Source organism: Fusarium mangiferae, assembly GCF_900044065.1.
Source record: "Fusarium mangiferae strain MRC7560 genome assembly, contig: FMAN_scaffold005, whole genome shotgun sequence".
NCBI lineage: Eukaryota > Fungi > Ascomycota > Sordariomycetes > Hypocreales > Nectriaceae > Fusarium > Fusarium mangiferae.
The window spans coordinates 1,452,084-1,478,972 of NW_024573925.1; the positions used below are offsets into that span (position 1 = coordinate 1,452,084).

Below are 26,889 nucleotides of genomic sequence, written 5' to 3' on the forward strand. Positions count from 1 at the left end.
TTCAGAATAGATATCTCATCAGTGCAACAGAAGCAACACAACGAACGACACGACACGGCTGCAACAAGACTGAAAGAGCCCTGAGTCGAGAGTTACTCACTCCCCCATCTGCCGTCATCGTCGGCCTCAATTGTGTTTCCATGTGCCTCGGGTTGAAAAGACGAGACAGGCCAAGTTTATTAGCCCACCTGATCGACGTCACATCTCTCGCGCTCCGGACCCTTTTCCCAAGTCTCAGTTGGCCCAGTTCAGTCCAGCACTGTCACGACCAGCCCCGCCCAATCCTATTGCCTCCACCGCCCGCTTTCGGAGCCTCGCGGTGAACGAACAAGAACCCTTTATTCTCGCTGTTGATTTAAGAGAGACGGGTCCGGCTTGGTCATTCCAGTTCCCCCAAAACCCAGCGCCTCTGCGGGTAAAAGTGGCCCATTGAATTCAATGGGTGTCCCATAATCAGTAAGCCAAAAACGGGAGAGACATGGAGGGGGGTGCGTTTCCACGAGCTTCTGCAGTTGTGTTGTGTGTCTTTGTCATTTTGCTTCTAATTGCCTATCGAATTGCAAATCGCAGAGCAAACTTTGGTGGTGCACATGCGTCTGTGAGTTTGTGCTATATGCCGTCTAAAAAAGTGAGGGATCGTACTTGTGCATATGCAGTGCATGTGTAAACAAACGACGGGCTGGCCAACGTTGTTCATTGATTGCTGCTGTAACAAGCACGCTTTGGTCCCTGTATGTATCTGACTGAGCATGGATGGACAAACTAGACTACTGCACATGCATTTCATACTGTGTGACAACAGCTTCTTTAACGATGGGACTCAACTAGGTAAGGTAAACAATCAAACTCACACACCTCCCCCCTGCCCATGGCCGCGGCCTGAATGTGGTGAGAGCGATGAGCTGGAGGCGAACTGACCAGCCGCTGGCTCCACCAAGGCATGATTCATTCATCAGCCGCCTTGTCTCGCCTCGCCTCGCCGCTCTTTATAAAGCCCCGACCAGATTCGTTTTCCACCGCCAACTCCTGTTTCGTTTTGATCGCTTCATCTTCTGTCACTGTCGTTGTGTGAATGAGTCTTTGATTTGGTTCTTGCTTTTCACGCATTTCTCGAAACGCCGTCACTGCATCCGGTTTCCTACAAAGACGGCCTTACTTGGCTCAACTTCTTACCGCTTCCAACATAAACTCTCACCGACCCAAGAACCTGTCCAGTTCATCTCTCAGAAGTCTACCTTTTCCACAAATTCAACAAAGAAATACCGCCATGCCTCCTAAGCGAATCCGTTGCACCGCTGCTTCGTGCCGTGAGCCCGCTCAACGGATCGTCGGCGACTGCACCTTTTGCCAAGGCCATTTCTGCGGCAAGCACCGTCTACTAGAAGACCACAAGTGTACTGGTCTCGAGGACGTAAGTTCAGCACCTCATAAAAACCCATGGATGCAGACCCGCTAACCCACATGCAGTGCAAGAAGCAGTCTCACGAGCGTAACGCTGCACAACTCGAGTCGGAACGAACCCAGGTTATCCGGGGTGTGTAAATCGACCAACGAGAGTCATTATCACCTTACATATCTATCATGGTTCGGACTGGAGACTGCCGTCATTCCTAAAGTCCGCAATGCGTATTCTGACGGCCACGACGTAATGAGATTGGATTCCGAGACAGCATCATCAGATGCATAGCGTTATTCGCCGGTGTATATTTCTATTCGGATAGTTGAGGGTGCGTTGGCGTACAGGATATGATTAGGGGACATTGTCCCCTCCCTTAGCGGGCTCTGAATTGATTCATTTCTTCATCACAATCACAAAGCGAAATGTGTCCATTGAGATTCGGTAATCCTTAGAATTCGTCGATCAATCGACGGGTTTCAGTCGACTGCTGCTGCAGAGGCGGTGACATTGCTTGACTACTTGACTCAGAATGGAGTGAAGATCCGTTGTCTTGGCTTGATTACGTGTGTTGCTTGAGCCTGGTCTCCGATACGACTTCAGAGAACCACGAGGACCCTGCCTAGGTTGTTTTACCGGCTTATCTCCGATATCGTATCGGGCCCATGACTGATCTCGTGAGCGTCTGTCAAGACCGCGCAGACAATAGTGCCGCTTAGGCTGGACCACAGAAGTGTGCCAGCAAGAGACCAATAACTTTGTTTTGTAGAATGGGGTATCAATGGGTATTAATGCGTCTGGAGGGCAGTCTTTTCTGTCAGTTCTCCACGCCAACCTTCACAAGCGCTCATATACGTGGTCAAATTGACTACAGCCAGCGACTTCAGGCAACTCGATCCTGGGGATTATTATGGGGTGGTTGGTTCCGGGGGCGGGGCCGCTGATGGGGTTATTCATCTGTCATGAGAGCCTGGGAACCCATCATACACCACCCTCTTCTTTGATTACAGTGTTCTGTGAAACCTCCGTTTTGACCAGTGCATCGCTCTGAGCCTCCGATTCTATCTTTTTGGCTTTGAGCTGACGTCCGGCAGACACCTTTGCTCGATCGGCAGCTTTGCATAGTCCTTCATGGCCAAGATCACATTCACCGCACTTGCGACCGACAGGAAGACACACCGACTGCCCCAACCCCACCAGAAGATGATTGATCTCATGCCATCGATCTTGTGGGAGCCATGACTGAAGTGTTGTTCGTGTCTCCTCTGGGTTCTTCGTTTTGTGCCAACCCCAAAGATTTGTGATACGATGTACGTGCACATCAACACCAATCCCCAGATGTTTACCCCATGCTACGGACATGCAGAGATAAGCCATCTTGGGTCCGACGCCCGGTAGCGATACGAGGCCCTCGATGGTGTTGGGGATATCGCCATCCCATGTATCGCGGAGTATCTCAGCTGTTTGCTTGATATACCTGAAAACCAGTCAGTCCAATCTCGATCAGTCCATACCGATCGGGTGACACAAACTTCGTCTTGTTGTTGTGAAAGCCGACCGCCCAGATGAACTCGTTCAGAAGCTTAGGGTCGATTGCCAGTATGTTATTTAGGTTTAGTCCTGGGGGCGCCCCAGGTTCAAACGGTGGCAGCTCAGTTTGCATCTTCTTCATAACCACGGCGTTCACCGTGTCCTTTGTCTGACTCGACAGCATGAGCGCCACTAATGTGTGAAATCTTTGGTCTTTTGGTGATGCGTTTCGATCCGCCAGGCGTTCGCATCCCATAGTGTCAACAGCTGCACCGTAAGCTCGCCCACCTGGTGCCCGCATCTTCCTCACAGTATCATAAACGGCTTCCCAATCTGACGGAGGTTCCATCTTCGTTTCGCCAGTTGTTGCATCCAAGGCTTTGCGAGCAGGCTTACGAACCCGTCGCGCTTTTGCTGGGGGTGGTGGGATATCATCGAGGGCTTTGTCGACCACTTCAGGCTTTACAGCTTGGGTGGATGTCGAAATTTCAGTCTTGGTCACTACGGCACGCCTTCGTTTAGGAGCAGGACCTCCATTGTCTTCGATATCGGCGAGCGTGTGTTTGGACTCTTCTGTTGAGGTGAAAGCAAATTTGGCCAGTGCAGATCTTGTCAGTCGTCTTGGAGGTGAAATAGGCTCCGCCGTATGATCGAATAGCTTCGAAGCATCTCTTGATATCCGTGATGAGCGCATTTTGTTTGTTTCGTCCGGTTCGTTTGGTAATTGTAAATTGTTCTGAGTCGCGACTTATCATGGTCCCCTTTTCATAGGTTGACAAATGAGATGTTACGAATTGCAAAAATTGTCCCCACCTACGGTGCTAACGTTTGTGGAGATACCCCAGAGTCTAGGGTGATGCTTCTTCAAAACGCGCCTGGAGCGCAAACACGATCTAAAGAAAATCTCTTTACTTGCTTAGGTCTTGAGTAGGCCCATATGGTACCCGAGATTTTAGGCCTCGAATATATATTGTGTTACAGGAAATATAAGAGATTTAATTATCTGAAAGCAGATTCTTAGGTAGCTGCCATGTGGCATGTAAGCATAGTAGGCAGCTTGAAGCTTCGTGAGATAGATGTCTAGCAATTTTAGCAATCAATTATTGCGGCCATCAAGGTACCATTTTGTACGAGTACGTAGGCTTCTGGGGCCATAAAGCTTTTGATAAAACACGGTGCCAAAATCTGTCTGAAGATCTACTAAAATACACTAAACTTACCTAAGTCTTTTCATCCTTTAGGATAAAGATCCTAAGGTTCCTTGCCTGCTTGCCTCCCCTTGCAAGACCAGGTAGTTTCTTGCCCTCTAACATTGAACTGTTTACCCTACTTAAAAATTCAATAGTCGCGTCTGGCAATTCCCTGACGTTTGTCGGCTGTCGACTGCACAGTCTTTATCGCCGTAGATGTAGGTCACCTTAGTAGAATGATTCAATATTCCTGTCAAGATAACCTCACTATTACGAGGCCCTAGCAAACGCCTACAGGACTTTGACCATAATTTACCAAAGTTTTATAAATAATTCAAGGATAACTTACTACGTAGTAGTTCAACTCGGTATCAAACTAGCAGACCTTCGACAGTGGTTGTTGGTTCTGCCATCATGCAAGGTTGTAAGGCTTCATAAGAATCGTTCCTCGTACGCCGCGAATAGTAGTGGAGTGACAGGTACGCATCATATATAACACTGTATCAATCGCACAGGGCATTCTTTATCTATCAAGGTCCTCAAATTTGACACATAATAAGAGCGGCTTCTGGGGCAGAGAGAACAATTTGCCATTTAACATAAATTTTTTGTTATCATTCATCTATACTACATTTTGGGTCATTAAATCTTAGGCTCAAGCTTTTGCATATCGACGACGGCACGGATACAGTCACCCTGCTTCATCGTCTCGAAGGCGTTGTTGATCTCGCCGAGAGTCTTGCGGTGGGTGATGAACTCGTCGACCTTGAGATCACCCTTCTTGTAGTCGGCGACCAGGTCGTTCAGCTGAGAGCGGCCCTTGACACCACCGAATGCACATCCTCGCCACACTCGGCCGGTGACAAGTTGGAAAGCTGTCCAAAGTTAGTATCTGCGAATTCCAATGCTATTAGGACTGAACTTACGTCGCGTGGAAATTTCCTGACCAGCGGCAGCAACACCGATGACAATGCTTTCACCCCAACCCTTGTGGCAAGCCTCAAGGGCAGCACGCATGACACCGACGTTGCCAGTGCAGTCAAAGGTGTAGTCACAACCACCATCAGTCATCTCAATGAGCTTGTCTTGAATGGATTGGTCACCGAGCTCGGTGGGGTTCACGAAGTGAGTAGCACCGAATTTGTCACCCCAGGCCTTCTTGGAGGGGTTGACATCAACAACAATGATCTTGCCAGCTTTACGGGCAGCGGCACCCTGGACGACTGAAAGACCGACACATCCGGCACCGAAGACGGCCACGTTGTCACCCTCCTGAACGTTGGCTGTAATGGTAGCAGCACCATATCCAGTGGTGATACCGCAGCCAAGCAGGCAGGTTCGGTCCATAGGAGCATCATGCTCGATGGCGACTACGGAGATGTCGGCGACGACGGTGTACTGAGAGAAGGTGGAGGTGCCCATGAAGTGAAGCAGATCCTTGCCCTTGCACTTGAATCGAGAGGTACCATCGGGCATCAGACCCTTACCCTGAGTGGCTCGGATCTTGCCGCAGAGGTTGGTCTTTCCGGACTTGCAGAACTTGCACTCCTTGCATTCGGGGGTGCTGTTCAGGAATACGTCAGCTTTTGCGAGATTGATGAAGGTATAAAATGCATACTAAAGGGCAACAACGTGGTCACCAGGCTTGACGTTGGTGACACCCTCACCGACGGACTCAACAATACCAGCACCCTCGTGTCCGAGGACAATGGGGAAAGCACCCTCAGGGTCCTTACCGGAGAGAGTGTAGGCATCTAAAGCCACGTTAACACACTAATCTTGAGCAGATTTGCACGACTCAAGAGCTACGGGAGCTCGATGACGTGGGCAGAGCATACCTGTGTGGCAAACACCAGTGTAGTAGACCTGGATACGGACCTCGTTGGCCTTGGGAGGAGCAACTTCAATGTCCTCAATGGACAGAGGCTTACCGGCCTCCCAGGCGACGGCGGCCTTACAGGTGATGGTCTAGTGATAGCATCAGCGACGGGTCTTCATGATGGTTCTCGTTCAGGGCGGGGCACTGGGCATGATGAGGGGTAGTAAAGCTTGTGAAAGACATACCTTGCCCACGGTAGACATGTTTCTGTGTTGTGAGGATGAAATTGACTGTCGATGAAGAAGGAAAGAAGTGAATAACAAGACAGACAAACAATTTGAGGGGTAGATGAATCTTCAAGGGGAATCTGTTTATGTACGTAGAAACAGTAGGAAAACCGTCCGCACACTCAGATCCCGATCACCGAGCAACTCCGGTGGGCAACAACGTACCCCGCAATTGGAGCTCCAATCCACATTCACTAAGATAGGAAAAGAATCGCGGCTTCGGCCATGAGATTAATGTTCATTGGGCGTATGACGCCCAATTTGACTCTCCTTACGTGAGAGCATTGTGCGGGGACATTGGCAGAGCATGCCAAGGTACTGCGCCATTGGTGTGAAGTGCTGAGATGGCATTGGCAGAGATAGCCAGACTGCTCCAAAGACGGAATACTCTTTCGGCAGATGAGACCGACCTGGCCGACGGTTAGGGAGAGAAGCCGCACCTGTGAGTCAGGACGAGAGCTCCTTGGGGCTTCACGGGGTCGGAAGACCTTCCGTTTGACGCCGTGCCCACTTGACGTGATCTTTGGCAAAAGGTTAAAGCGGTCTTGGTTCCGAACGCTCGGGAAGATGAAGATAAGAGATTACTGCATTTCAGAATTTGGAAAGAAGCAATTCAGACCCTTCCAAAACTTCCATCAATCAAACAAGTTGGACCCACCTTCAGTGAAGCTCTCTCTTTACATTCTGCTTTTGTTATCGCTCATAATACCAAGAAAAACCACAGTTCGAAATGTGATCGAGTACTCGTGTTTTGTCTCGATTTATGCTTAATGATTTCCTCTTGACTTGCAAGAGCTCAAGTACTGCATGCAGTCTTTGTGGGCACAAAATTCGACTAATTTGAAGTCTTACCAGTCCTACAGACATGCGACAAAGGAGCAGGAAAGTCAGCCTTCAATGAAACAAACATGGCGGACCAGCTTTCACATTTTGCTGGAACGATAACTATTGGCTTGGTTGAGTTACTAGAGAAAGCCCATCCGATGTCATGTGCAGGGGTCGCGTCGGATAAACAACGGCTAGTGTTACCCATCGCGATAGCTCCAAAAAATATCCCAAGCGCGTTCAGCTCAAGCAAACAGGAGCTTGCAACTCAACACCGCTTTAACAATTTATATCCATTCCACCACTAAATACGATCATCCCATGCGAAAATAGCGCAAGGCAAATTGAGGGAGCGAAGAATCAAGATTAATTCACGCGCCGATAAGGCCTAGCCAAATTCGAAGGCAGAGGAGTTCTGTCTAGCATAATGTCATCTCGCTTTATTGTTCCGGACTCTAGTCCTCCAGCAAGCCCAGCGCCATCAACGCCAGACAAGAGCGGCCGCGGCACAGGTTTTTCGTTTCTTGCCGATAATCCTTCAACGACTCCAGCTGGACCACCTCCATCTTCAGTCGCTTCATTTACACCCGCGGGTGCCCCGTCTGATTCATACATGGGAAGCTCTTTCATGCGTGGCATGACTGACACAAAGCCTCTGAGCTTTGGCGTGTCCAACAATTCATCCTCTGGAAGAAATCTTTTTGGTCGCACAGGCGCCTCAAGCAACCTGCTTGGTCGATCCATTAGAGGACGACAGCCTTCAGGATTGAGTCGCCAATTCAGCGCAGCGGACGAGGAAGATGAGGATCTAGAGGAAGACCAAGATGCCGAAGGAGATGTGGAGCTCCCACCCCCACGAGGTAATCTTTTTCGCATGTCTGCTGCTCCAGACGAACGCCTCGAGGATGACGAAGTTGACGCCGAGATCGAACGCTATATCGACCAAGACATTGCCGGTGAGGAAGATGAGAGAGCAAGCTATGAGGAAGACGACCATGTTTTCGAGCGCGAAGAATCCGAAGAACCCGATATGTTCTTGAACATGAGACACGACGATCGACCCTATGGCCAGCCTATGATTGGCGATGAATCCGACCTCATGATGCTCAACACACCAGCCGCGACAAAACGAGTGCGTCAAGAAGCAGAAAGCATTTTCAGACAAACATCAGCCCATCTTGGCATGTCAGGGCGCCAGGAGGGTTTCCATTTTGCATCGATTGCCAAAAATCTTTACAGTCAGCACGAACATGCACAAATTGTCGAACCCGCAGATATGATACTCGAAACCGAAGAGCTCGTATGTAGGCTATACGAAGAGGGAGTTGGACCTGAGGATGACGTTGAGAAGATGGACAATTCTTTGTCTAACATCACATTCCGCTTGATTGAACTATGGAAGAAGACTATGAATGGACTGCCACAACCAGAAGGAGAAGATTTTGCAACCATCGGTCCTGGTCTCAACAGTGACCCATTTGAGAAAGCCGCCTATGTCGCACCACTGATACTTCGAATGCACCATACTCGCTTCGGCACTAATACCGACGAGGAGAAGGCACCACCGCTGCCCGAAATCCTGTTCGACTGGATGCATAAGAACCATAACCTGTACCCTGATCAGGTGCGTGAGGTCAGCCGCTACATACCAAGCCCTGCATGCCATCCTCTATTCTGGCAGACTGTCCGATGCTCCTTGCTACGAGGAGATGTTGGCAGCGCATCCCATCTACTGAAAGAAGCTGGTTGGCAAAATGTTCGCCGAGGACCTAGAAGTGATTATGCGTACACGGGCAAAGCTCTTGAGAATGTCAGACGCTTTGCCGCAGCCACTAGCGAAGTCCTGGACCAGTGCCCAGGTACAAGATCAGAGTGGGACATCTGGAATAGCAACTGGACTCTTTTCCGAATTCAGGCTCGCGGATCTCTGAATCGAATGACCCTATTCGCCGAAGGAAGGGAACAGGATATCCAGGATTTGATGGACGATGAGTTTGCACCCCAACAACAATCACTATCCACCATGGCTCGGAAGGCCTCAAGTCAAATCCCTTGGGATATCTACGAGAACTTACAAACCGTGTATGGTATCGTTCTTGGCAACCATGAGGCCATCCTGGAAGTCGCCCAGGATTGGTGTGAAGCAACGATAGGCCTTTTTGGGTGGTGGGATGATGGGAATCAACGGCATAAGGCCCTGAGACTTTCACAATCGCAGTTACTGCGGGCATCATCTCGCTTCGCTGGCTCCGAAGACTACTTCGATCGACTGGCAACTGCTTTTCACATGGTTGTGCAGTCAGATCTTAACCCTAATGTTTTAAACCCCGTCGAAGTTGCCGTAGCCTCCGCTTTTGAAGGAAACGTTAACGCGGTGCTGGGATTCCTGAGGATATGGTCATTGCCACTGGCATGTACTGTGGCAGAAGTCGCATCTCTAGGCGAATGGCTTCCCGCTCCTACCGGACCCAACCTGTTTCCTACGGATAGTCTGGATATGGACGATCTTGCGCTACTAGGTGTGACTCAGCCAGGACCTGATGAACTGGATGGTATCAAAGACACAACTCTTGTCCTGTACGCTAGGGAACTGGCAGGTATAGAGCAACTGTCAACAGAGCGTGATGGGTGGGAAATGGCCATACAGGTGTTGGGCCGGATGGATTCGCCCGAGAGATCAGAGGAGACAGTGGGCGAACTCCTTCGAGATCTCCTTGCTACGTTGAATGAGAACTCAGGACGGACCGTGGACAAGATTTGGACAATACTGAATGACCTTGGCATGATTAACTACGCCGAGGAAACCGCAGAGGTTAGTAATCTTGATTAAGATGCTGAACTAAACTGACCCGAAACAGACATTCGCAGAGATCCTTTCCAAGGAGTCTCATCGCTACGGCGAGGCTCTCTGGTACTATGCACTGTCACATCGTTCAGACAGGGTCCGGGAGGTGCTGAATCTACTGATGTGCTACTCGCTTGTCCAGTCCACAGTCTACCCCTCAGAGAAGGATCTAGATCAGGACCTCAAGGATCTATTACGAAAGCGAACTGAGACCCTTGAGAAACGGGCCAAGCAGGATCTTGAAGCAGCTCAACTGCTTGGCCGAATGCTCAGCGGTTACGCCACACTACGCAAGTTTTACGAGCTCCGCGATGCTGAGGACTTGGAGAATATTTCGCCTACAAAGGCCCTCAAATTGAAAAAGCAAGCCGCATCTGCATTAGTTGCTGTTATTTCTAGTTCCGACGACAACATCCGTGGTGGGCTTTACGACGAAACGCGGGATGCAGTAGTCAGCGAGGACTTCCTCTTGGCCCTGCTGGGAGAGGCCACTGTCTTTATTAATCAATCCCCAGCCATCGTCACACTCCCCCAGATCGATGTTCTGCTCAAAGCCATCGAGGATTTACAAACAGTTGGTGATCGAGTCTATTCGGCGTGCGACGATTTCTTCAATCTTGTATTGGCATCTGCCCAGGGACTGAAGGGCTCTACACCACAAGATCTAATGGCCAAATCAACAGCCTCTCTAGGCGGAAGCTTCATGATGACCGGAAGCTCCGTGTTGGTGAATCATCTGCACAAGTCGATCTCGGCGGGAACAAAAGTCAACAGAGGATGGGACTGGAGGAAGGGTTGGCTTGCAACAAGCAAGGGCGAAGACGTTCTTCGAAAACTTCGACTAGGATTGGCAAAGGACCTGGCGACACTGTGGCTGGAAGACGCAGATGGTGCCGTTGCCTACTAGAAGGCGTGTATTTGAACAAGAATGACTTTTTGATGCTTTGATACATAAATCCGGATTGGCGAATGGAAGGCGCCTTTGGTAATACAAGACATGAGCGAAATGTACTATATGCCCCTATGTTCTCAGAATGGGCATTAGATCCAAACAATGATTTATAACCCCTACTTTTTGAACACATACCCGTCCTATTCCTAGGTTATACAGATGATATGGATGGGACCCATCTCCGCCGGTGTTCGGATGGCGGAGACCCCCACATCCCCGGACATCGGTTCTTAACGCCAATCGGCTCTTGTCAATTTACAATTGACCAAAAAATTCCGCCCCGACTTCGCCCCCACCACAAATTTAGGGAATAACATCTGTAACAAGACGACCAAAAGAGTCATCTTTCATTGCTGCCGTGTATAGCCCAACATGGTTTCAATGGAGGTCGCCAGCCGCTCAGGCGGTGCCATGACGGTAAGCTACACCATTATGTCAATTGGGAGCCTCTCTGCAGGAAAACATAGATGCACAAGCTGACCCTTGCACACGGCAATAGCAACTCTTGCGACGTTCCGGTCCTAATGCCATTCGATCAACCACCGTTGTATCTAATAACACAAGGAGAAACTTCTCAAGCGCGAAGCCTCTTCCCCCTACCTACGAAAAGCTATACACCAAGTACACCGATGTCCGTCGAGTTCTCGGCAAGCAGCGTCTGACCCTCGCCGAGAAGATCCTCTACAGCCATCTCGACAACCCTGAGGACTCCTTGCTGAACAACACCGACAATGGACGAAACATCCGCGGGAAGGCCAATTTGCGCCTCAAGCCCGACCGTGTCAACATGCAGGATGCTTCTGCTCAGATGGCTATTCTTCAGTTCATGTCCTGCAACCTCGCCAAGCCGGCAATCCCTGCAAGCATTCACTGTGACCACTTGATTGTTGGCTCCAAGGGTGCTGAGGATGATTTGTCTGCTGGTATCCAGACTAACAAGGAGGTTTTTGACTTCCTTGAGTCTGCGGCGCGCAAGTACGGAATGGACTTTTGGCCTCCTGGTGCTGGTATTATCCACCAGACCGTTCTTGAGAACTATGCTCTTCCTGGATTGATGATGCTTGGTACCGACTCTCACAGCCCCAATGCTGGCGGTCTCTCTACAATAACCATTGGCGTTGGTGGTGCAGATGCTGTTGAAGCCCTTGTCGGTGCTCCATGGGAACTCAAGGCCCCCAAGATTTTGGGCGTGCAACTTGTCGGCAAGCTGAGCAACTGGGCTTCTCCCAAAGACGTCATTCTCCGGCTTGCTGGCCATCTCACAGTCCGTGGTGGCACTGGCTCTATCATTGAGTATTTTGGTGAAGGTGTCGAAAGCCTGAGCGCCACCGGCATGGCTACTATCTGCAACATGGGGTAAGTTTGTTCTATAAACCAGGGGATCTGGAAAATACTGACTTAATCAAGCGCCGAAGTCGGTGCCACAACGTCTATCTTTCCTTACACCAAGGCTTCGGCTAGATACCTTGACTCGACCCGGCGATCTCAGGCCAACAAGAACATTGAAGCTCTGGAGACCTTTGCCAGCAACAGCTCCGACCCTGATGCTCGATGGCAATTCAAGGCCGATGAGGGCGCTGAATACGACGAACTCATCACCATCGATCTTTCGACTCTCGAACCTCACATTAATGGCCCTTTTACACCAGATCTGGCCACACCACTCTCTAAGTTCAAGGAAGTTGTGAAGGAACAGGACTGGCCCCAGGTTCTTTCTGCAGGTCTCATTGGTAGCTGCACCAACAGCTCTTACGAGGATATGACCCGTGTCGAGAGTTTGCTTAAGGATGCCAAGAAGGCTGGGCTAAAGCCTGCTGCCGACTTCTACATCACTCCCGGAAGTGAACAGATCCGCGCCACGCTTGAGCGCGATGGTACCCTTGAGACATTCCAGGAGGCCGGCGGAATTGTTCTCTCAAATGCCTGTGGTCCCTGTATTGGTCAGTGGAAGCGACAGGATGGCGTTGAGAAGGGCACAAGCAATGCTATCCTGACCTCGTATAACCGAAACTTCCGTGGCCGAAATGATGGTAATCCTGATACCATGAACTTTCTGGCCTCTCCCGAGATCGTCACCGCCATGGCCTTCGCCGGATCCACTACCTTCAATCCTGTGACCGATAGCATCAAGACACCTGATGGCAAGGACTTCATGTTCTCTCCTCCTCATGGTCTTGAGGGTCCCCAGACTCCTTTCGAGTCTGGCAACGCCGAGCTTGGTGTACTATCCCAGGCCCCTGACCCTAACACCAAGATCGCCATCTCTCCCACTTCTGAGCGTCTGGCCTTCCTTGAGCCCTTTGCCCCTTTCCCCTCGTCTGATCTCTCTGGCCTTCGTGTTCTTGTCAAGGTCACAGGCAAATGTACGACAGATACCATCTCCGCAGCCGGCCCCTGGCTCAAGTACAAGGGCCATCTGCCTAACATTAGCACTAACACCCTCAACACCGCCATCAACAAGGAGACTGGTGAGGTCAACGCTGCCTATGACCTCGACGGCTCCAAGCACACTATCCCTGAGCTTGGCCAACTCTGGAAGGAACGTGGTCAAGAGTGGCTTGTCGTTGCTGAGCACAACTATGGTGAGGGCTCAGCTCGTGAACACGCTGCCCTGCAGCCTCGCTACCTTGGTGCCCGTGTTGTTCTGACAAAATCGTTTGCCCGTATTCACGAGACCAACCTCAAGAAGCAGGGTGTTGTACCTCTGACCTTTGAGAACGAGGCTGACTATGATAAGATCGCCGCTGGCGACGAGGTTGCCACTGTCGGTCTGTATGAGATGCTCCAGAATGGTGGCAAGGGCGATGTTCAACTTCGTGTCACTAAGGCCTCTGGTGAAGAGATCCTCATTCCCACTAAACACGCTGTTACCAAGGACCAGGCTGGTTTCATTCTTGCTGGCAGTGCTCTCAACTTGCTGTCTAAGGGCATATAAGACGAGCTGCTCCCTTTCTGAGCATTAGTAGATATAACTTTCGGGCCACAGGATAGGTTCCTCTTGCGATGCCCAAAAATGCCCGAGTTATGTGTTAGGCTGGAGAAAAAGGGCGTTTTTGGTCGGGTAAAAATGCCGAATGATAGATTGTTTATACCAGCAATACCAATTGTTTCTGTTCTCTAGCCACTCCCACGATTTACAAATGAACCACATGCATATATACGCCTTTTGTTTTCATCAATTGATAATATACCTGTATTGCTTCTTAAAGAAGTGGAAATTTCCTAACTGTGTAACTCCGAATTCGAACCCATGAACTCCTGTGGCATATTTACTTTTGGATTGTTGGAATCACTTGCCCTTCGTTGACAAGAACGAAGATGGCCGTTTGCCCAAGATGCACTAGTCAAAACCCAAGTAGACAGTCTCCTTGACTCCTTTGCAATGCACCGTCATCATATATCGTGTGAATTCATCAAGCGTTCAAGCTCTGAAAGTAGCTCTCTGTCTCTTTGGTCTTGTTGTTGACATGTCGCTGGCGTACAGTCGCCTTATCCTCGCATTCTCTGAACCAAGCGCAGGCTTTCAACCAAGCAGGATTACTCCGCACATACTCAGGCAGTTCCTCCTCGGGCAGGTCACCGAAGTCAAGAATACGCTTGACACCCCGCGGCTCTGGTGGTATGTAGGGGGGAGTAGTCCCGTCTTGCTGAGCTTGTTTGGTTTTCTGTTGCTTCTTCACCTCTAGAGCCTGTAACCAGCGTTGTCTCTCCACAACCTTGCCAAACCACTCTTTGCGTTTTGGACGCCGTCTGATTTCATCGCACTTCTGTCTATACCATGCACGGGATCGCTTATGCATGTGATGGATTGCTGGATTCACCGGAAGATAAAGTGGCTTTTGGTCGCCGTAAACTGGGCGGTACTTGACAATACGCGAAGATATAGTAACATGCGGGGGTGGTTGCAAACTCGACTGTCGATAAATGAGAGAGTCGAATGCCTCAGAATCGAACTCGACTAAAAGCCTCTTTTTGCGAGCTTCTGCTTTGGCACGGGAGGAGAGCGGCACGGGTTTGGCCGGCTTTGCTTCCTCGTCAATGTCACTAACATCGGCCATATTCACCTCATCATCGATTTCGGCGCTGACTTCAGGCAGGGAACCTTGAAAGTTCTGTTTCCTGACTGGGAGCCCTTTACTTGTCAGGGGAGCCGAGCACTTAGTGGGAGTTGATAAGAGCTTCGCCTTCGAACTCGTTCGTGTTTCTGGATAATGATGCTCCGAACTTTTCTGTGTATTGTCCTTCTTTGGCTTGGATATCCGAGTAGAAGACCTAAATTTGGCACCGTCTTCAGGAGTAACCTGCATATGATTCACAGGAGCGGTGGAAGGAACGGGCGATTGAGAGTCAAGGCCTAGGGAAGGCTCGGTCTTCTTAAACCCTTCGTTTGAAGGAGGCCCTTCAGAAGCCGCTTGCGCCGTCCCAACCAAGTGTTGACTGTCAGTTGCACCGACAAATTGCCCATTTTGACGCGCATCCATTTTGGGATTCTCCGTGGGATGCGTTGCCGATCCAATATCTGAACAAGAACTCAGTTTTTTGGTGGCACGATCGAGGCCAAATGGCTGGTTTATCACCTCCTCTGTCCGGGCTTGCAAATCCATAGCCAATGGCATCCTGATGTTCGTTACAGTATGCGAATTTACCTCGTTGGTAGAAGAGCCCTTATCAGCTTTCGCTAAATCTTGGGCTGCCTTAATCTGCGCGAAGTCGGGTGCCGATGCAACGTGGCTGGTTCCGTTCCTCTCTGGCCCAGGATGAAGGTTTCTGTCATTTGTATCAATGGATTTGTCTTGCACCAAAGACGAAGGAGGGGCATCTCGCTCATTTGTTTTTGGAGACTGTGTCACGGGAGCGCCGATATCCGGACTAGAGGCACCTTGAGATGGTGCATCATGCCTAGAAAAGTGCCGTGAAGGTGTAAACACGAATTTGCCTCGACCTCTTTTAGCAACAAAATTCCTGTTAGCGGGTCGGAAGCCCTTGGCCATATTCGTAGCAGAGGAATCTCTGCTGGCCGCAGTTGGCTCTAATGATGAGTGTTCATCACAGTAATGCCTGGAACTAAGCAGAATGATCCTTTCACAAGTGAGAACGGCACAAGTGCCGCCGACATGTGTGGAGGCAGTCATTCAGAACCTCGTTGATGGGCCAAAACGCAGAACTGATCCACCACACGCAGGCTTTTACGACTGGATTGAGTCATGAGGCGCGTAGATGAAGGATTACCTAGGTGTCATGTTAGCAATATGCGTTTAAATCAGTAATGCTGAGCAAGTATTGTATAAGAAGTCGAATCAGATCTTTTCAGTTTTGAATGGCCGTCAAGCTAGGCACCTCGTCGGTTGGCACATAATCTTTTCTGACAGGTGTGTTGATTCAGTGAATCTGCTGTTTGTCGCGGCCTTTGGTCAAGATCCGTGGCGAAGACGAGGAAGAAGACTCCATTGTGCGACAATAGAAACTCTATGGCAATCGGCCCCAGCGCTCTTCAAACAAGCTTAGAATGTAGGAGAGCAGTTACAGCTGAGGTGCAGTATGGAATGACAGGGTTGATTCAGGCAACAATGTCATTGACAGAGTCAGAAGAGAAGATGGCGCAACCAGAAGGGTTCCGTTCAGTCAGACCTTTTACCATAGGCATCATTTAACGAGCATAAAGTAAGACAGAGAAAACGAAATCAAAATATCTTACCGAGGTCTGAGACCACCCAGAGAAGAGTTCTGATGCCCTATCCGTGCGTTATGCTTGTTGTGCTAATCGAAAATACTGTGCAGCCGATAATTTGTATTATGTAGACGGAGGCGAAAGGACAGTGTTATACTGTAGTAGAAAGAAGCAAAGGGAACTAGGTCGCGTCCGAGACAGTTCCCCACGGCTGCCCTGTGTTGAAAGAGTAGGAGTGACTATGTGCGTTCTGAGCTTATGTATAGGTTGACGAGCCAGCCGACATCAGGTAGTAAAGGACAAATAGAGAATAGGATTAGGATCAGGGAAAGAATGAAAGAGATCTCCAGCCGCCAGAGGCAGAGAGGCGTATGACTGTGGTCGTTGGTTTCGCGCCTTTCATTGCGGGCTGGTCCTGTTGCTACTGGCTCGCTATTGGCCCAAGCATTGATGATGATGAAGGATGGGATGCAGAGGCGCCGGGAAGACCTCCCTGGTGGGGAGGTTCCCGAGGTGAGTTGCCCCGAGCTGGAAGACTAATTCTTCCGCCCCGACTGCCATGCCTACCAGTGGAGCCCCACAAGCCAACCAGGCCAACTTACACCCATGAGCGTGTCCAGCGAGATATTCTGCTCTGCCTGCCTGTTGACTCAAGACATAGGTGATAAATAAATCGATTTATGCTTGTATCTATAGAAGCTCAGTGAAGACTAGGTTTTATTCAAGACTGCTAACTCTGCAGCTGGTGAGCATAAACGCACTGTAAAGATAAAGATCAAGTCCAAACCCAATATCTCTTTCACATTCTTTGTGATGCAAACAAGACGCCTCAAAATTCATTTATCCAGGTACTCAAGTACCGTGTTGATTTGCCTCAACTAATTTTTCTTCAGACTTTTTAACAAAACCACTCATCTTTGGTTCAGATAACTGTTCCGGCCCAAATATGTACCTGATCTATATTCAGGTCCAAGTCTTTTTGAGTCCGATGACCGGGGCTAATTCCCTCTACAGTCCAGTCAGTGGCGAATTAATCAAACCTACCTGGATGTTAGATCCCACGGAGTTACATATATACACCATGACCTATCCAAAGCCCAAACTTTAGTATGTTGCTGGCGCTCAGTATGTTCTGGGCTCTTACATGGTCAGATGGATTAGGTAACCCTGACACCCCTCCATCCCCTGTTAAATTTATCAGGCACTAGCGCGGGGGTCTTGAGCTCCCTGACGTACAGCGCCAATAACCACGTTGCGACTCTGGAACCAATATATCATTCGTCTACATAGTACAAACAACAATATTTCCGACCTGTACATATGCCGATTGTCGACAAGTAGGGTGTTAAATGCTCAAGTCCCAGTACAATTTCTAGACTTTGCGACACTGGAATGAACTTTCTCAAATCTGCCGTGGCCTCGGCCATCGCACAAGGCCCTCCCTTTCCATACAATTTTGGCGACAAGGTTGATATCGATGAGTCCATCTGGACCCTGTATAATGGAACCAGGAGGGTAAGCTCAACGTCGCAGAGCGTACAACGTGGACTTGCTGACAATCTCTGAATAGGAAGATGGCTCAAACTGCAGCATCTTTTCCTTTGATATCACCACCAACCGATCCCAACTCCCCCTAGCCAAGAATGCCCTAAAGAAGCTCCGAACACTACGGCACCCAGGCGTGATCAAACTTCTAGATGCGGTCGAGGTATCTACAAGACTGCCTGTCGGTTTAAGAGCATTCCGCTAACAGCATCTGACAGACGGAGACGTATATCTACATTGCGACCGAACGAGTGGTACCCCTACGATGGCACGTTCGAAGAAAGAGTCTCAGCCCTGAGACGATAAAATGGGGCTTGCATAGCGTTGCGGTACGGCTTGCTATGTTAGTCTTTTAATCAATATTAATGATGTTACAGCGCACTATAAAATTCATCAACGAAGACGCTTCCTCGATCCACGGCAGCATCAAAGTTGCATCGATATATACTTCAGAGAGTGGCGAGTGGAAGCTCGGCGGCTTTGATGTTCTCAGCAGCCTCAAGGACGATGAGTCAATAATATATGCAAGAGGTCCCCATATAGGTACCCGTATAACCAGGCTAACATATTCATAGACATACGGTAGCTTGGTACCTGATGCGGGTCGATACTCTCCTCCAGAGTTGGCACGAGGCGGATGGGATGTTATCAAGAAGAATCCCCATACAGCAGTAGACGCATTTAATCTCGGAACATTGATCTTTGAAGTTTTCAACGGCGATTACAATGGAGCTGATCAGGCTGGCCAAACGAAGAGCATCCCCCCTTCAATGCAGTCCAGTTATAAGCGTCTGTGTAACGCGAACCCAAAGGCCCGAATCAGTGTGGGAGCTTTCCTTGATCAAGGCAACCGAAATGGCTCTTTCTTTGACAGTTCTCTCATTAAGCTGACCGAGGGTATCGATAATCTGGACATCAAGACGCCAGATGAACGAGAAGAGTTCCTTAGGTACATCTTCAGCTCCTTTTATACCTCCAAATTGCTAATCATTTGAACAGTGGACTGGACGAACTGAGCGATGACTTTCCAGAAGAGTTCTTCAAGCTAAAGGTTATGCCGGAGCTGATGAAGTCCGCTGAATTCGGTGGCGGTGGCCCTAGAGCTGTATCCGTAGTTCTCAAAATCGCATCTAAACTCCCCAAGGACGACTTCGATTCAAAGATTACACCCTTCATCATTCGCCTATTCGGAAATCCCGACCGAGCTATTCGAGTGTGCTTATTGGATAGCCTTCCTTTGATGATTGATCAGCTATCACAGAAGATCGTCAACGACAAGATCTTTCCACAATTGGTACAGTCTCTCTTACTCGACTTCAATGCATGACTAACATATACAGATCACTGGCTTCACTGACGTAACACCAGTGGTACGAGAACAAACATTAAAGTCTGTTTTGGTCATCATCACTAAACTCTCGGACCGCACGATCAATGGTGACCTCCTCAAACAACTTGCAAGAACCGCAAATGATGAGCAACCAGGTATTCGAACAAATACAACTATCTGCTTGGGAAAAATCGCAAAGCACTTGGGTAGTTCGTCCCGCTCAAAGGTTCTCATTGCAGCCTTCACCAGATCACTCAGAGATCCATTTGTACATGCCCGAAATGCTTCCTTAATGGCCTTAGGTGCCACTGCGGAGTACTTCACTGATGAAGATAGCGCATGCAGGATCTTGCCCGTTATCTCTCCTGTCTTGATTGATAAGGAGAAGATTGTTCGCGACTCTGCTACTCGTACTATGGATATATACCTCCAAAAGATCAAGAAGGCAGCTTCTGCCATGCCTGAAAGCGTTTTGCCTCCTCCTCAGACTAATGATGGCTCAGCTCCACGGATGAGCACCCCACAGCCAAACGAAAACACACCAGGTGGCTGGGCAGGCTGGGCAATCTCTTCTTTTACAAACAAAATCTCTGCGGCTGCAGGGGAAATTCACGCCGAATCAGACTCCCGTGCTGCTTCACCTGGGCCCGCGCCCTCACCCAACTCCGAGCCAAAGAAGCCGGCAACGAGCACCGCCTCGTCACTTCACCGCCAAGCAGTCAAATCTCCTCCAGCAACACTCTCACGAAACTCTTCACATACCGCAAGTGTGGTAGCCGACTCATTTTTACCTGCCGACGATGGTGACGATGCTGGAGACTCTTGGGGAGATATGAACGATGACTTCGACAGTTTCGACTCTCCCGGCCAATCCTCCAAACAGTCTACGACAACGCCTGCATCTACTGCCGCTTTTGATGATGGCGAACCTGACTTTGCTGGATGGTTGGCTGCCCAATCACATAAAAAGCCCACCAAGGCTTTGCCAAAGGGTCTATCAAAATCAAGTGCAGCTAAGAAGCCCGCGACTAAATCGGCTACGAAACCAATTGCTGCGAAAAAGATTGATATGAAGCCGAAGGAAACAGATGACGATGATGGTTGGGGCGATGGCTGGTAATGATAGACTCGAGAGTCAGAAAGTTTTGAGGAGTCGGCACTTTTCATGAAATATCGCTTTGCCATATCCGCCACTCTTTGTGAGGGAGCATCAAGATACCATTCTCGAGCATACACTGGTATGTCGATTGTTGATTGAAGCCATTCATAATATTTTAGTTGGACACATATAGACACCGTCATCTGATAGCACTCATGATACTAGCTATAAGTGTTTAAGATTGAAAAATACATTTAATCCCTATTTTATGATGAGGGTCAATCGATATCCCGACTCCAGACCGAATACTGACCTCGGTGAGCATTGCGCCCCACTAAAATCGCTCACCTTGATTTTTATTTTTCCCCACCAGACCCAACAGCGTTCGACTATCTCGCTCCAACCTTCTCCCTGCGCAATCACCAGATTATATCTCAAGGTCCCTCAAAATGGCTCAAGGCACAGTCAAAAAGCTCGGACGAGCAACCCCAGCCAAGATCACACACTCAAAGCGACAAGCATCGAAGGTGCATAAACCCAAGAAGACAAAAGCGAGCGTCGACAAGGTGCACAAGAAATTCACAAGCGGCATGACGGCGCGCACTGAAGCGCTCCTCGGTGAGCGCGCAGGACATCTGGAATTGCTTGGACAAGGAAAGAAGAAGACGGATAAAAAGACGACTCAAAAGGGCGGTTCGAAGAAATTTGGTTAAGGATTATGTGATAATACCGAAGGCGGACGATGATCGAACTTTTTTATGTCTAAACGAGTGACTGGGTTTCCCTCCCAACTGCGCACCAACGACGGCCGCCATAGACAGGCACGACTAAATACGCGGGCCATCTCACTTAACGGGCTTTACGATGGGATATCTCCAAAGACTTTTCGAGCATTTTGCAACTCGGAATCCTGAAATTCATTCCTACCCGCACAATGGCTCTTTGTTTTTGGAGGACCAGTCACCGTCACTTTTTTGCTGCTGCTACAAGGGCATGTCTAGGGGAAAGGACATATATATCAAAGTCATCCTCTACCCTTCCACGAAGAGTGGTCGAGTGGTATCTACCTATAAACCTATGAACCTAAAACCCTCTCCTAAAAACCTTCCTCCCTCGGCCACTCTTCGTTTTTGCTCGCGAGTTCGAATTTTGCAGCCTTGCTCTTTTTTCCCCTATAGACTGAAGCCAGCAGCAAAGATATTTAGCCAATATATTCACTCCTCAACCAAGGGCACCCAAGCACTATGTCCCCCTGTCTTTACAATATAAAGACAGAGCTTGGGCTCCTGCCGAAGCACACAATCATCCCTCCAATTCTGACTCTGATGGGGAAGGCGATAACTTGATTGATGTATACGAAGTGATAGATCTTACAGAAGATATACCGAAGAGCTTGCGGACAATGACGACCCAGAAGACGAAGTCACTGATGGTGTCACCAAGTATCCGATGGGTAACCCGGCTCCTAGCAATCACAGAAGACTCAGCCCTCAGGGAGCAGGAAAACTTCAAGAACTCAATTTAGGTGTCGGAAACAACTAAAGTAGTCTAAAGGCAAGTAAAGCCTTACCTAAGTTTACCTAAGTCTTTTCGTTATTTAGGATAGAGGTCCTAAGTCTACTAACTCTTCAACTCAACAGTCGGACCTATGCTGGAGAGATGTTCAGAGATGAGCTACACACGATACTGAAGAGCTTTGTGGACAACAACGACCCGGAAAACGATGACGAACCAGAAAACTAAGTCACGGATGGTGCTACAAAATACTGGGTAACCCGACTCCTGGAGATTAGACAAGAGCCACCTAAGGATATCACCCCTTTCCTTGTGCCTGGTATCTCACTGCCTATTATTAAAGCCGATCAACAGTTATGTCTATGCTAGAGAGAGTGTGGAAATACACTATGACGCAAGAGCTTTCTGATATTCGAGTAAAAGACTTCAAATAGCGTGCCCTTTCCGCTGGATCCTAGAAGTTGTTTTCAACGCCTCGAAGTATCAGATACTACAAAACCCCTTTTCGGATCAATCGCACCCGAAGTTATGTCACTCCTAGACCGCAGAGATCTTGAACCAGTCGGGCTCTTGGATCTGCCTCGAGCGATGATCTTTTTTTGTCTTTGGAGTGTAGGTCTGGATATTGTCGTTAAAAGTCTCGGATATGTTGGCGGACTCTACATTGGGTCAAGCGTAGCATACAGAGCATACATACATCGGGATCACAGGTCGCGTACGCACCCACTTGGCCAATGCCACGAAACCGTTCGATTCGCTATCCACAGCACGGAAATCTGAGCAATACCGTTGCCTTAGCCAACCTGGAATGTCTTCGAATTTCCGCAACCTCGCTCTTTTCAAAATCCGGGCTAATAACACCGCCCCTACTTCATCGCCGAGGCCGTTTTGATGTGCCTCTTGTCAACAGTCAAAGGGTCCTACTCAGAACAGCAAGGCTTTATGTAAATGTTACGACAGGACCTCCCTGGTGTCCAAGACTTCTCGGCAATTGGTCTCATGGAACCGTAGCATTCCGTTAGCCTATGGATAGGTACAGAGGCATGCCAATATTCTACACACTACATAAAACCTGGCTGAAGGAGAACGGCCTCGATGATGTATGCATGAATTGTGGAAGACATGCACCCGATGACGATAAAGATTGGAGTAGATGGCTCTCTAAACGCCGCTGCGGAGCATGTATCCAATATAAACAGAAGCATCGACACGACAAACCACCAGAAGAAATCGCATATGGTAACAAGTCCATCCATACACAATAGGTAGTCCAAGGCAATCGAGATGTTTGTTGCGAATGTGGTCGTCCTCAAACCAAGACAGGTTTCTATGGCTGGAGAGATAAGGCCAATTGCAGGAAATGTTACAGAAGAGCTACCTTATAAGGGCGGGCCCCCGAGTACTTCGAGGGAATACGAAGAAGAAACAGAAGGAACCCAAAGTCAGTGGCAGTTAAGTGGGTCTAATGGACAACTCCTGCAGCCTTGAGTGCAATGTTTTTGAAACTCCTTATTTTGTATGCATTTGCTATCAAAAACCAGAGTTCATAAAAACTTGCCCCCTAAGCCAGCAAGAGTACCAGTGTGATTTATTATATTTATCCACACCCCGCACCTCCACTTCCTTCAACCCGAACTCTTCACCAGCGCAACACTATATGCATGGTAACTTCAACCTGCAGGCTTGACAACTCGCACCCTACGGCCTTGACAGTGATATTCTCGCAAAGGTAAGCAAACGCCACGTGCTGCTTCTTGATTATCTCGACTAACAATCGCCGGCTGGTTAGGATATCTACGCACGCGGTTGGCGTCGAGTCTGAGGGATCTGTCCGAGATCTCTTCAAGGATCCTCCATTGAACTTGGGAACGTCCGCTTTGATGTGTCTGGCCCTGTTTCCCCGGCTGACCTCGACGTGGAAACTGTAGAGACACTTGCGCAAGAGTTTCGCAAGATTCTGCTAAACTCCGAGCCTGCTGCCGATGATCTCATGAAACTCACAATCCTGACCAATAAGATCAAATGCAACATAGCGCTCGAGGCGAAACTACAGGCAGAACGTGGCAATGATCTCTTGTCGATATTGAAAAATGTCCATCATGTCTATAGAGACATGAAACCCCTCCTCAGGAAGCAAGAAAACATCAAACCTTGAATATAAGGTGTCAAAATATGCTCAGCAAAAGGTATTCTAAACTTAGTAAAGCTATCCTAAACTAAGCAAAAGTATCCTAAACTTATACTAATTTACCTAAGTATCTTTGTCATTTAGGATCAGGGTCTTGTGCTTTCTCTCCTCCCCCGGCCCCTTTATGAACCCCTCCTCGTTGAGAATTTTGCGAAGTTGGATAAGAAGATCGATGCTATCAAGGAGCGCCTCAATGAGACCGTCACTGAGAAGATCGCAAAGATCAATGCTTCTATGCAGAATGGGGCGAAACTCTACCAACAGGCAGTCCTCAGCGCCTTTCATGAGTCCGGCATTTTCAAGGCTGCCATCGAGGAAGCTGTTGCCAAATTGCAGCCACGTCAAGCTGCCATGGATGCACGGGAAGTCATCGGCGCCTTAGATGAGGCTGGCATGTTCGAGACTATCATCGAGAGAGTCACCACCGAATTGGAACCACATTTCGAAAACCAAGCTCTCATGGGTGGACGTGCAGTCGTCAATGAGGTGACGAGTCCGACGGTTATAAGACTCTCATCGAGAATGTCGCCAAATTGCAGCCACGCATGGATAAACAGTCAAGAAAACGATATTGCCCCTATAACCCACAGACTCAACAGTTGGTAATGTCGAACATCTTTCCCTCTGCCACGTGAGTCAAGATAGAAGTCACCACCCTGAAGTCTCTGGCGACATCCACCATCCAGTTGGACACAGCCATTCGTACAGCCTTCTCTCCCTTCCAGCTCGTACCACTCACATACATCTGCCGGGTCTCATTGATCTTCTGAACTAGCTTATCGTTCAAAGTGGAATTCTTAGCACGGAAAAGAACAATCATGAAGATCTCATTCAAGTCAGCACCGTCGTCGGGGAGTAGCTCGTAGTGCTCCGAGTCCCTCAAGAACGTAGCGACCCGGCGGGATAAAGCGGTCATATTGGCCAGCAAATTTGCCATACCTGGTCGACCTTCACTGAGGAGAACCGCATATGCGGGAAGGGCACGGAACCGCCGTGAGTTCTCGAGGCCAATATTCAGGGGCGAGGGAATGGTGGACGCCCCTCCCGTAGAGAGGTATGCTGCATTGGGGTTGGTGAAGACGGATTGAAGGGTAGCAGGTGATCGCGTGAGGAACATGCCGCAGTCATAGGGCTAATCAAGTTAGCGACCCAGGTCAATACTAGTTAAAGTCAGGCTGAAATGATATGGGATACTCACGACATTGAGAAGCTTGTGCCCATCAACGGTGATACTGTCCGCTAACTCGATCCCCTCAACACGATCACGAAGAATTTTGTAGTCGTCCTCTTCGGGAAGAGCGCGAGCAAAGATACCAAAGGCTGAGATGTTAGAATGAACCGCATACTGCAAAGGGCTTGGATCTTACCTCCATCGACATGAATCCAAGCTCCATACTTGTCTGCCAACTCCCTTACTTTACGCATCTCTTCAACCCCCGATAAAGCATATCGCCCGGTGTTGACCTCTCCGGCGCTTAATGCAATAACGCTTGCGGTGTCTTTCTTCTGAAGTTCTCTTTCCAAAGCCTCGAGGTCCAATCTCCATGGCTCACTTTCGCTGAGCCTCAGCTCTTTCACAGCTCCTCGTCCGAAACCGACGACACTCGCTGCCTTAGACAAGGAGCTGTGACCTGCACTCGTGAGGATCTGGAGCTCCCTAACGCCAGCAGAAAGACAGGCCGCAAGCAAGCCGACCTCACCGATACTCTGCCCGCGCATCTCCAAGATGGCTTCGCGTCCACATGCAAGTCCAAGAACATTACTGCCCGTAGCCCCAGTTGTGAAGGTACGTCCTTTCCAATCCCCAAGTCTGAGTAGCGAAACGAGCATCTCCAAAGCTGCATCCTCCAATGTAGTTGCAATTGTCTGTGCTGGCAGATGAACCTGGACATTCTGGTCCAGGCGGGAGACTACATTGTCTGCCCACTCAGCAATAGGAAGAGTACCACCGGTGACAAACCCGTAATAACGGGACGAACTGCCCTGGCCGTTACACGCGGGAACAATGTCCTGTATGATGTGTTGTACAACATGTTCCTGTGAGACACCTCGAAGATAGTCCTCCGATTCAGGTCGAGGGAGCTTGGCTTCAGCGGTCTCGATGGCAGATAACTCGGGGAGAGTAGCTGCCGGAGCGGAGCCGGGCTCGGGGCCGTGGCGGCGGGATAAACGGGTCCGCTGGACGTCGAGATTGTATAAGTCGCTCATTCTTGCCCAGAATGTAGTTCAAAGTGATGGTAATGTTATAAATGCCTCAAGAAATGGTTTAACTGAAGAACAACATGAGTCATTCAATTTACCGCTATCTCACACCGTTCATGTAAGCCTCCCCACTTGTCTTCGCCGCTTAAGCCGCAGCTTGCGGCACGATCCTTCTACGATAGACGATGATTGTCATGGTGTTGACTCCTACAATTATCTCGGCCAACTCCTTTCGGAAGGTGGATTAGTGCTATGCAGATGTCTCCGGACTCAGAGGAGACTTATATGATGGCACGCGACGGATACAAGTTCTCGGTCTATATGAATATTTCTTTACTCTAATGGCCTGGTATGTCCGGTATGACCATCCGCCACTTGCTTCTAGACCAAGATCTTTGAACTCGATACAAGTCCACCTATATAGTGTAGCTTAATCCAACATGTGGTATGCGCCATGCCAAAATCAAATCAAATCAAATCAAATCAAATCAGAAAAAA

The 26,889-nt window shown here is 49.2% G+C and overlaps 9 protein-coding genes across 9 annotated transcripts; 5 read left to right on the forward strand and 4 right to left on the reverse strand.

The window, feature by feature from the left end:
• Positions 1-1,267: 1,267 nt before the first annotated feature.
• Positions 1,268-1,542, forward strand: FMAN_07423 (uncharacterized protein; the record flags this gene model as incomplete). Its single annotated transcript, XM_041831044.1, has 2 exons — positions 1,268-1,411; positions 1,468-1,542. The coding sequence occupies 2 exons, from the start codon at positions 1,268-1,270 to the stop codon at positions 1,540-1,542; spliced, it is 219 nt and encodes a 72-aa protein (XP_041681647.1).
• An 835-nt stretch (positions 1,543-2,377) lies between these two features.
• FMAN_07424 (uncharacterized protein) lies at positions 2,378-3,620 on the reverse strand (the record flags this gene model as incomplete). Its single annotated transcript, XM_041831045.1, has 2 exons — positions 2,378-2,873; positions 2,929-3,620. The coding sequence occupies 2 exons, from the start codon at positions 3,618-3,620 to the stop codon at positions 2,378-2,380; spliced, it is 1,188 nt and encodes a 395-aa protein (XP_041681648.1).
• Positions 3,621-4,758: 1,138 nt separating this feature from the next.
• On the reverse strand, positions 4,759-6,198 carry FMAN_07425 (putative alcohol dehydrogenase (FDH1); the record flags this gene model as incomplete). The annotated part of the gene is made up of 5 exons (XM_041831046.1): positions 4,759-4,991; positions 5,043-5,680; positions 5,735-5,870; positions 5,955-6,084; positions 6,181-6,198. The coding sequence occupies 5 exons, from the start codon at positions 6,196-6,198 to the stop codon at positions 4,759-4,761; spliced, it is 1,155 nt and encodes a 384-aa protein (XP_041681649.1).
• A 1,276-nt stretch (positions 6,199-7,474) lies between these two features.
• Positions 7,475-10,799, forward strand: FMAN_07426 (uncharacterized protein; the record flags this gene model as incomplete). Its single annotated transcript, XM_041831047.1, has 2 exons — positions 7,475-9,859; positions 9,906-10,799. The coding sequence occupies 2 exons, from the start codon at positions 7,475-7,477 to the stop codon at positions 10,797-10,799; spliced, it is 3,279 nt and encodes a 1,092-aa protein (XP_041681650.1).
• A 417-nt stretch (positions 10,800-11,216) lies between these two features.
• On the forward strand, positions 11,217-13,779 carry FMAN_07427 (uncharacterized protein; the record flags this gene model as incomplete). Its single annotated transcript, XM_041831048.1, has 3 exons — positions 11,217-11,261; positions 11,344-12,200; positions 12,252-13,779. The coding sequence occupies 3 exons, from the start codon at positions 11,217-11,219 to the stop codon at positions 13,777-13,779; spliced, it is 2,430 nt and encodes an 809-aa protein (XP_041681651.1).
• Positions 13,780-14,257: 478 nt separating this feature from the next.
• On the reverse strand, positions 14,258-15,835 carry FMAN_07428 (uncharacterized protein; the record flags this gene model as incomplete). The annotated part of the gene is made up of 1 exon (XM_041831049.1): positions 14,258-15,835. The coding sequence occupies one exon, from the start codon at positions 15,833-15,835 to the stop codon at positions 14,258-14,260; it is 1,578 nt and encodes a 525-aa protein (XP_041681652.1).
• Positions 15,836-17,904: 2,069 nt separating this feature from the next.
• Positions 17,905-20,507, forward strand: FMAN_07429 (putative protein kinase family protein; the record flags this gene model as incomplete). The annotated part of the gene is made up of 7 exons (XM_041831050.1): positions 17,905-18,027; positions 18,083-18,220; positions 18,276-18,386; positions 18,435-18,542; positions 18,633-19,006; positions 19,057-19,351; positions 19,398-20,507. 7 exons carry the CDS (start codon positions 17,905-17,907, stop codon positions 20,505-20,507), a joined length of 2,259 nt encoding a protein of 752 aa, XP_041681653.1.
• A 428-nt stretch (positions 20,508-20,935) lies between these two features.
• On the forward strand, positions 20,936-21,199 carry FMAN_07430 (uncharacterized protein; the record flags this gene model as incomplete). The annotated part of the gene is made up of 1 exon (XM_041831051.1): positions 20,936-21,199. One exon carries the CDS (start codon positions 20,936-20,938, stop codon positions 21,197-21,199), a length of 264 nt encoding a protein of 87 aa, XP_041681654.1.
• A 3,582-nt stretch (positions 21,200-24,781) lies between these two features.
• FMAN_07431 (uncharacterized protein) lies at positions 24,782-26,397 on the reverse strand (the record flags this gene model as incomplete). The annotated part of the gene is made up of 3 exons (XM_041831053.1): positions 24,782-25,321; positions 25,388-25,509; positions 25,557-26,397. 3 exons carry the CDS (start codon positions 26,395-26,397, stop codon positions 24,782-24,784), a joined length of 1,503 nt encoding a protein of 500 aa, XP_041681655.1.
• Positions 26,398-26,889: the final 492 nt, after the last annotated feature.